This window comes from Acipenser ruthenus, chromosome 23 (genome assembly GCF_902713425.1).
Source record: "Acipenser ruthenus chromosome 23, fAciRut3.2 maternal haplotype, whole genome shotgun sequence".
Lineage (NCBI taxonomy): Eukaryota > Metazoa > Chordata > Actinopteri > Acipenseriformes > Acipenseridae > Acipenser > Acipenser ruthenus.
The window spans coordinates 18,511,374-18,521,866 of NC_081211.1; the positions used below are offsets into that span (position 1 = coordinate 18,511,374).

General features: G+C 39.5%; 1 protein-coding gene across 1 annotated transcript; it reads left to right on the forward strand.

Annotated features, from left to right (window-relative positions):
* The first annotated feature begins 1,374 nt into the window (after positions 1–1,374).
* On the forward strand, positions 1,375–3,769 carry LOC117413076 (alpha-2Db adrenergic receptor-like). Its single transcript, XM_034021817.3, has one exon. It carries the CDS (start codon positions 1,926–1,928, stop codon positions 3,216–3,218), a length of 1,293 nt encoding a protein of 430 aa, XP_033877708.3. The 5' UTR covers positions 1,375–1,925; the 3' UTR covers positions 3,219–3,769.
* Positions 3,770–10,493: the final 6,724 nt, after the last annotated feature.

The following is a 10,493-nucleotide window of genomic DNA, read 5'->3' on the forward strand; positions in this document are numbered from 1 at the left end:
CTCCTCTTCTGCACCGGGAGAAGGTACACATGACGCATTTCAAATTACCGCGTATGAAGAGTATAATTACATTGTCATCGCCTCGCAGCTTTGAAAGAAGTATCACAGTTGAATATAAAACGTAGGTACTGACAGCTGAGTTTTCACATTTCATTAAATGTTATGCTATTTAACTCTACCCTTTAGAGCCAAATTATGATATTATGATTTAATATGTCAAAGGACGCCAATAAAAATACAACAATGTAAAATAATTTCTCTATCCGACGCGCCAATGTTACTCTGTGCACGCAAGAGCAGCAAGCTGTCGTTGCTGCAAACAAAGCGGGCCACAACGGCTCAGCCTCAATATCCCAACTGGACTCGCCGTTACAATGCGACTACTAGGTTACTTTACCTCCCTATCAACGTGTCAGAAGGATCATTTGCCATTCATTTCTATGAAAATGACATGCGATCTAATTAAGTGCTAATAATATTGATGTGAACGGATCATACTCTTTCCCACAGTAAAAGTATACTGAAAGCATGGTAAAGCATTTGCTCCAAACATATACAGTACATCTTTAATTATTGTATAAGAACCTGTTGCTGAGCATCTCAGCCTTCATAAATTTTAACTTTACGTTTATATATATATATAATGTAAAACAATTAAAATATCAAATCAATACGGTTATACAATATATTGCACATTACAGTATTACTTTATTATTATAATTGTGCTGGAGACACCATTTGTCCTCTAGAATGCCAAATATTGCTAGGAGACACTATTTGGCACAACACCTGACTAATCCATAGCATTCTATAATAATTATGACTATTAATTATTGAACTCTTCCCTCTGCCTTGTAAAGCGCTATATTTCTTGAAATGCACCATAAACGTATTTCTTATTTCAGAAACCTGGATCCCACACAGACACCTAGATACCCCTTTCGTTACTTATTTTCTAATATATAAGTGACAACCTTGTATATCAGCTTGTTTATGCCATATATATATATATATATATATATATATATATATATATATATATATATATATATAATTTATGTTAATGCATTTATTTTTTGTTTAAAATAAAACATCTATCATGCATTACTTACAAGCAATCATGCTATAATAATAATAAGAAGAAGAAGAAGAAGAAGAAGAAGAAGAAGAAGAAGAAGAAGAAGAAGAAGAAGATTAAAAAGATTGTCCTGTGTGTGACATTTTAAATAAATAGACACATAATACATGAATGTATTCAAAGGCGCTTTTTCGCCAAGCTTCCCACACTGTCTCTTTAAGTAACTCCCTCAAGCATCCTCTGCTTTAAACTTGTTCAGTTTTGCTATGGGTTGGTCTTTGGGATGATGTCACCCCACTACTTCTAACTGGGAAGGCTGTAAATAGCTGAGAGCCACAGTTAACGTTATGTGATCCGATGTGAAAACGCTGCCCCATGTTCTTTCGTGTTTTTACTTTTAAATAACAGGATGCGCATGGAATACAACACAGAAAACAAAACTACAAGATGAAAGCGTCCTAATGGAAAAACTCGGAGGCAAAACAGCGATTGACAAAACAATCACCGGGCTCTTGGAGGAACATCACATAGAACAGAACGATAGCGTGACCTTTTCAATTTCAAAACTTGTGGAAAAAATAATATTGTGTATGCATATGGTGTTTTCTGAAGCAGTGTATGTGAGGAGTACTGTGTTGTAATTGGAAGATTTTAAACTTGTGAAAGCCTGGAAAACTGACCCACCTTATTCTGCATTCCCACTTTACAGTATAATAAATCAGGCGGTGGAGATTCGAATGATGTAACGAGCCGAACTAAAGGTCTTGGACTGTTAATGGGCATAACTGTTTATTTACAAGCACCCTCCTAACTGATTGCAATTTCAGGTTGGGAAATTTGGAGCTGCATGAAGAACCAAAGCGGTGCTGAAAATGATACTGGGATGGATCTAGCCCAGGCGCTTAGCGTGCTTAACAGTTCGCACGATGCCAATGACACAGAAACCCCACAAATACCACCACACTCTCCTGCTGCTGCCGCTTTTATCATCCTGGTGGTCATCGTAATTATCATCCTGACCATTGTTGGCAACGTGCTTGTGGTGGTTGCAGTGTCCACGAGCCGAGCTCTCAGGGCGCCCCAGAACCTCTTTCTTGTTTCTCTCGCGTCTGCTGACATTTTGGTGGCCACTTTGGTTATCCCGTTCTCCCTGGCTAACGAGGTGATGGGCTACTGGTACTTCGGTAGCACCTGGTGTGGCTTCTACCTGGCTTTGGATGTACTCTTCTGCACTTCATCCATTGTGCACCTGTGCGCCATCAGCCTGGATAGATACTGGTCAGTGACCAAAGCGGTGCGCTACAACCTCAAAAGGACTCCTAAAAGGATCAAATGTATGATTGCCATAGTCTGGGTTATATCGGCGGTCATCTCTTTCCCACCACTGATCATTAAAAAAGAAACAAAAAAACACGACTCTGAATGCCTCCTCAACGGGGAAACATGGTATATATTATCCTCCTGTATAGTATCTTTCTTTGCCCCCTGCGTAATTATGATTTTAGTTTACTGTAAGATCTACAAGGTGGCAAAGCAGAGGTCTTCGACTGTTTTTGTCGCCAAGAACGGATTGGAAAGACAGCCTTCCCAGTCCGAAACCTGTTTCGTGCCCAAGGATAAGTTTGAGAACGAAAGCCCCAGTAGCCAAAGCTCGGGCAGCAATCAGAGGCAGGAAGAGCTCGAGGACATCGACCTCGAGGAGAGCACGTCAGAAAATAAGCCCAGTAAGAACTCTCGGTTTTCTAAGAAGAGAAAGGTGGAAGGGTCGAGTTGCTGTGCCAAGCAAAACTGTCGATTGTCCTGGGCTTCAAACCGAGCCTCTCAGCTCTTCGTTGAGCAAAAGAGGAGACATAACTCTGTTTCAAAGAACAAGGTGGCACAGTTACGGGAGAAAAGATTCACTTTTGTGTTAGCTGTCGTAATGGGGGTGTTTGTGCTTTGCTGGTTCCCATTTTTCTTCACGTACAGTTTGCAGGCAATCTGTGGGGATAAGTGCAATATTCCCAAAACCCTTTTTGATCTCTTCTTTTGGATTGGCTACTGTAACAGTTCCGTAAACCCTATTATTTATACCATTTTCAACAGGGATTTTCGCAAAGCTTTTAAGAAAATCATATGTGTAACTGCCAAACTTAATTAGGGGGGGATTGTACCGTGTTTCAAATAAGACCTCTAGAGCTTGTTTAAAGTGATTTGTCGTTATTGCTGTTTATTTAAGTTTGCTGAAGTTCAATAAATGTGTTATCTATTTTTTTTTAAAATAGTTGTGTTTTAAAATAACAGTAAGAAGTATTTGTTATATATTTGTAAACGCTCTATCTATAATCCCGTGAGAGACAAACTATTTTTGTTTTGTGTTTTTTTGGGTTGAAAAGGGGATGATGAAATGATTGATAGTATTATTTTAAACCACTTAATAGAACACATTGATTCAATTGCTTAAATATGTATATGTAACCAGCGGGATGTTTACACCAATGTTGACATGCATTCCAGCCCATTACGTTCTAAAATGTGCCAGTCTGCGTTTTTTACGCACGGTCTTATTCTACACATTGAAAAACATGTGTTAATAATAAACAAACTACACCGAAGTCCCAGGCCCTTCACAAATCTGGCAGGATGTATATACTGCAAAAATAAATATTTAAGAATTAAACGCAATCTAAGCCAATCGGTGTCATTGTTTCTATACATTACTCTACAGAGACGCACTTTGGTATCGTTTGCATTTCTCTGAGCAAAGCAGAGGTTCGGTCACCTGCAGATTTGATCGCCATCATTAGGTAATGAATTGATTAGCACCGACAAGGATGTCAAATTATTCAATTCTGTATTTCAGAGTACAGGTGGAACAAATCAGCAAGGCTCTAGATTTCAAATTGGACACCCCTGTTTACCTAAAAAAGAAATACATGGATAAGATATTTTTATAATGAGTTGTAAAATATGATGTAGTGTTGCACTCATCGACATCTCTCTCACTCGCAAAATCCACTCTCAAGTCACAGCCTGTACAATGTATGATTGAGGAGACCTGGTTATGTTACAGTCTTTTAAATGCGTTGTTGGAAAAGGGTAAGAATACAAACTAAAATATGTTTGCAAAACACACGACTGCTTTAGAAAGTCAATATAACTAAAAGGGTTAAGCTACTATAATCTAGGTAGTAGGTTATTGGATGCAGACCGAGGGTTCAAGGGTGTGTGTGAATGTGCAACGTCAAACGTGGAACGTCAAATTTTGCTACTTCGTCAAAATTTGCTACCAGTAGCAAAATATGACAAGTATAAGCAACATATTTTGCTTTCTTGTCAAAATGTCATACCTGTACCAAAATGTCATCTGTAGCAAAATAATGTAATGTAATTAACATAACTATTTCAATATCAACAACATGACACGTAGTATGGGAACTCACACCAAGCAAATAGCTGTATTATTATTATTATTATTATTATTATTATTATTATTATTATTATTATTATTATTATTATTATTATTAGTCATTTAGTAGACACTTTTATCCAAAGAGTAGGCAGTGAACTACGCCTCAACAATTGCTGCGCGGTTTTAGATCTCATCTGAAGGACGGATCACAGACCTATTGAAAAACTCACATAACATACAGTAGCAACAGTACGTACAGGCTTTTCTAACAATAATACGTACCGCTGCTGTTAACTTTCGTTAACAGCAGCGGTACGTATTCAATATAAAACAAATTAGTTACATGTGGAATAAAATGTAAGTTTACAAAACATGTATTTCATATCCAGAGTTTATGATGGACGTCCTCAGTCTGCAAGGAAAATAACATCTGGGCATGTGCAGTGCAAGTGTAAAATAGTCTGGGCATGCGCAGTGTGCAAAGTAGGAACATTTGATAGATAAATTGACGTGACACCGGTACTTAGAAGGACCCTTAGAAAATATGGTTTACATAATTCTAAAAGTGCCTAAACATTTACATAAATGGTACTCTGGATTCTGGGTTTAAGAAATAAACACGAAGTCTTAACCAACAGGTTATAAACATTTTGTATTAATTACATATTTTAAACTGTAATGTTTATCTTGGCAACTTGTGTGTTTTGCGTGCGTCTGAGTATAGTCTTAAACAATTCAAATACACTTTGAAATATGTATGTTTAGTTCTTAAACATTTAGTTTTACACTGCAACTTCTGCTAAGTATTATAAACAATAGACGATAATGCAAATATTTCCAGTTAATTGCGGTTTTAATTCATTGTTAGTGTTATCAAGCTACAGTTTTTAATTGCTTCCTGTGCACCCTTTGTCTACCACAGTGAAAAGCTTTAGTCAGCCGTTGCCATGAAATTAATAATCTCGGAGCAGTGAAAAGACAAGTTTATATATCTGCAAACTACACACTCTCGGCCAGCGGTATTCAATAACTCCATACATTTATTTTCTTAATTGTTGTTTTTTGCTGGTAAACTTTCCTCCACTATTAGTGAAAACGCTCACTCAGCACCCAGACCAGAGACCATAGCTCTGTTGGCACACAGAATTCACAGCAACCATGGCAACCAGCACAACATCAACCTGTCTGAGCGATGCTGCAGCACCTTCTTATAGGCTTAGCTCGCCCCTTATGCAAATAGATTACCAGGCTTCGGACACATCCCATTGGCCCTCAGCTGCACATTAGGACCAATGGACACAGACAGACAAACAACAACCAATGAGGACGCACAGATAACAACCAGTGAGAGCAGACCAGGGCAGACAAACAAACAGCAAGTCACATGGTATGGGAATACACAGACAAAAGGTAAATGGCGGAATACAGCAGGGAGGGAATAACACACACACAGCATGCATGGGAATACGGTACATAAGCACAAATGCACAGATCACTGCATTGCCCCCACCTTAGTCTCTTTTTGTCCCCGAAATGTCCGCAGGGCGCAATGCAGCACATGGCCATAATCGACCACCTCCCCCACTGAAACACAACCCCACTCCCCTCGTGTCCTGTTTTCCCCCTCTGGATTGTGGTGGGTGGGTTGGCAGACGGTGCTGTGAGGAAGGTGATCTCCGCTCCTCCTGCCGGGGTGATCCTGGGTCTTTGGTCAGGGGTCCCTGTTTAACCCCTCTGATGACCCCTGGGCTTCTGTAAGAGGGTGCCCGTTTAACCCCTCTGGTATTATTATTATTATTATTTATTTCTTAGCAGACACCCTTATCCAGGGCGACTTACAATTGTTACAACATATCACATTATACATTATACAGATATTACATTATTTTTTACATACAATTACCCATTTATACAGTTGGTTTTTTACTGGAGCAATCTAGGTAAAGTACCTTGCTCAAGAGTACAGCAGCAGTGTCCCCCACTGGGGATTGAACCCACAACCCTCCGGCCAAGAGTCCAGAGCCCTAACCACTACTCCACACTGCTGCCCCTGGTAACCCCTGGGCTTCCGTAAGGGGGTGCCCGTTTAACCCTCTTTCTACCCCCTAAGCCAGAGTGACTTTTGTCCCGTCTGGGCGCCCTTTACAGGAGCCCTTGAAAGGGCTGGCGCTTGTAGTGGCGGCACCTCTCTCTCTGGCAGTCGGGCGGACAGCACCTCTCTTTCCGACACTGGAGATGGCACCAGCTCCCTGGCTTGCCCCTGGGAATGGACGTCCCTCATCCACTTTCGTTTCCGGCAGGCAGTACCTCCTCTTCCTCCTCTGTCATACTTTTCAGTTACACATTCTGAAAAAAGGTGCTAGCTGTTTGAGGACACACATGGTCAAATCCATGGTTCCTATAATATGTTCCATTGATTCTACTGCAGTAAATGCACAGTGCTCACTCAAATAAATCATTTCCCCAAAGAATAAGAGGGAACTTGGGTAGGCCTGAAGGGCTTTCATTCACCCCTCTTTTCTGACAAGACCAGACCTATCCATGCACGTTAAACATATGGGTATATAACATGAGAATATTAAACACATACCTAAGTTTAGGCTATATTTTGGGGTCTACTCAATTGATCTCATTTTTTTTTTTGATGATGGCTAAAATTTGTATGACTTGATTGAGAACTTATTGGCCAGGTCTCAATTGTAAAATAGATTATTCATTTAAATAGTATCTATTAATGCCATGTTAAATACTTTGTTTTACCAGTTTCATTTACCTTTTTTAATGATGTTTGCAACCATTCTGAGCTGTTTCATTTGATTTATTTCTATAACCCGGGAAGTGCTTTGAACGGCTTCTTTATTTGAACTTGACTGGAATTCTAATACCTTGCACTTCCTCATTCCGGTAATGCTGTCTCCATGGCTACCGGTATCGTCCCTTGAACTATTAGTGATGTCGCTCTAAAAATACAAAACAACCAGATTATGCCAAGTACTTCCATATCTGATCATACAAGTATGACCGGGCAATTAATTTAATTGTTATGAGAACACTAATTAAATTGATGCATTACACAAATAACCCAGCAGTAAACATGCAGAGGCTCCATTTTCAAATAACAATAATGGATAAACTAAAGCAATGCTCACTGGTAGCAATGGAGACAACATTACCAGAATGAGGAAGTCAATTAATGGAATTAGAAATAAAAATGTATAACTTTAGTAAGGGAGGAAGGACTGCCCCCACACTCATTACATCATCTACTAACCAATCAGGAGATTTAAAATAACACTTACCATGTCACTATTCTCAAATTCTGTGTGGGTATGTTTCTGAACTACTGAAATAAATTCTGGCAGCTTCAAACAGGAGGTGATCTTTTCAAGTGATACAAAAAATCAACAAAACTGAATATTTGAGCAATGGCATTTATAACGATTGCAAATATCACAAACAAAAAGGTACTGAAAACATAAAATAAAGAATATTAAAATGTCTTTTGAGTTACTTTCTCATTAACGGATCATTCTGAATGAATGAAAACAGATAAATGCGCTGGCATGGACGTGAACTCCAGAGATGTTCTGCACAGTGGATTAACAAAGAACCAAAAAAATAAATGATGTTGCCATGACAGACATGACCATTTGTACGTCACTTGTGCATTTTCAAGTAAGACACATTGGTCTTCACTCCAAAACATTAAACTCCTTCTTTCAGCTAAGCCTGTCATTCTATCAAGCCCACCTTGCTCTACAGACAGCTACTTATGGGGGTTATTTTAGCCATATAATCCACTCTTTGATAATGCAAAACTAATAAGCTTCAGGTTTATGCCCACAATCCTGAAAGCACCAGTTGAAATACTAACTGCAGCAATTTAAGCTTTTAAAGCTGCCAGAGTAATATTTTGCTTAGAAAACAAACACAAAAAATTAACATTTCAGAACTGCCTGGGCATTAGCATTTCAGTTGTAGCCCTGCCAACTTTGGTAACTTGCGATCAGTAAGTCTTGAAGTGCGACTGAACAGGCTGTAGGGTTTAAAACACAACACATAAACCTGTTCCTGCTTCCTCTGAACCCTGCAGTGAGCAGGGAAGACAGACGAACCAATCAAAATGTTGAACTTTGGGAGAGGAGTCGGGAACCAATGAAATGTTTCTGATTGAACAGGTTGGATTTTAGAAGCCGATGTTATGAAGTCAGAAGATTTTGAGGGGAAGACCCAAAGCATAACTAATGTGAAACTAAAATAGCTAGTCAAAACTGACTTATGACCAGAGATATGTTAATAAAAATATAAAAAAAAAACACAGTTATGTTGGAAAAGATGTTGCAAGAATATGTACACAAAGCAGGAGACCAGGGAAAGTAATGCATTGTGCTTAAACCCTGTTCAGTAACACTTTAAGGCATGGACACACATGAGCATTACCACACGCTACCAGGCGGCATTTTGCCCTGCATATTGTACCCATGTATTTCTATGACTTGAACACACTCAAGATTAAATACCACTGCGGTATAACACCCAAGCGGCAAAATATTGCTTCCCTGAAGATTCAGTACATACTGTACTCAGACTATTGTAGATCATCATTGAGAATGCTTATCTATGCACCTGCACGTTTTACTGGAGAAGCTCTACCCTGGCACTTCTAAGAACCTCAGTTACCTCTTGTTCTGACTCCTGCAATGTATCTCCCCACTGCATCTCTGAGAAAGAAAGGTGGAAGGTCCTTTACCATTAGGCCTATGTTGGACAATGTTTTTGTCTGTAGACCAACCATGCATGGCTTCTGTGAATTTTAAAATGACTGAATACGACTTGTACTGTGCCTATAGATGATATTGGAAGAATTTAACTAAAATATACATTTCCTGTTAAATGATTATTGTGTGGATAATTGGAGTACAGTACTCATGCATTAAGAAATAATTATTTAGTTCTTGCGTGTCAAGAAAACCCCCTACAGTAATCACAGCTGTTCTTATGAGACGTGCTGTATAAATATTATAGTAACAATTGTTAGATTTCAATTTGAATAGCCAATCCTGGGGACTCTCTAAGAGTGACTTCACCCTCAGTGAATATTTATTCCTAGTTCATTTTCTAAATAAAATCAACAATGGACCTGCAACTACACAGTAAAGTGCAGCTGCAATTTATCACAGACAGTGTTCTGCCAAAGGCTAGTTAAGAATTATAAGTACTAAGCAAATGCCACCTTGCTCCAGCATATATAGCTACTTACTAACAGATTGTTTAATCTTTTGTAGCCATAGGGATATTAAATTGGTATAATCTGCTGCTGCAAATACTTGATACATCAAATAAACAGATACATCAAAATACCTTGTCAGGGTTTGAGTGATGTGGAAAGAAGTGAATGTCCAATCAGGAGGTATATTTAAAATAAAAAGGTCAATTTTTAATAATTACAATCCAACCACCTATACCATCAATGGTATTGGGGGTTAAAAACAGCAGGTTTACAATCCCAAACAAAAAGGTATAAAAATAAACAGCAATGCTGTAATCCACACATGCACGGGATGATGGGTGTGTACGGGAAGGTGCTCTGGTGGTCTTAACAGCTTGCAGTGGGGTGGCAGTGCAGGTACCTCCAGGTGTACGTGCTGGCTGGTCAGCTTCAGCTCCCGTAGTCATCTCCGTGTGCCAACAACAAAACAAAACACACAGTACTCCAGCTGCATTCACGTTTCAGCGTAAGGGGCCGTACTCATGTAGCTGCGTCCCCTTGCACTGCCAAACTCCTCCCCATGACCAGCATGGTGCTACACTCTCTCCAATCGCCGTGCACACCACAGCTGATCACCATGGAGTTGTTTAGCAGTCCTGCAGTTACGCCCTTTCACCAACATGGCCAAATTTCAGTTCCATCCTACCATCGAGTTGGCCTATCCCTGTGAAGGCGTACCACCACTCTTACTTGACGCCCTTCCTGGTCGGGAGTTGCAGCTCAGATTCCTTCTCTCCCATTCGCATACCTGTATG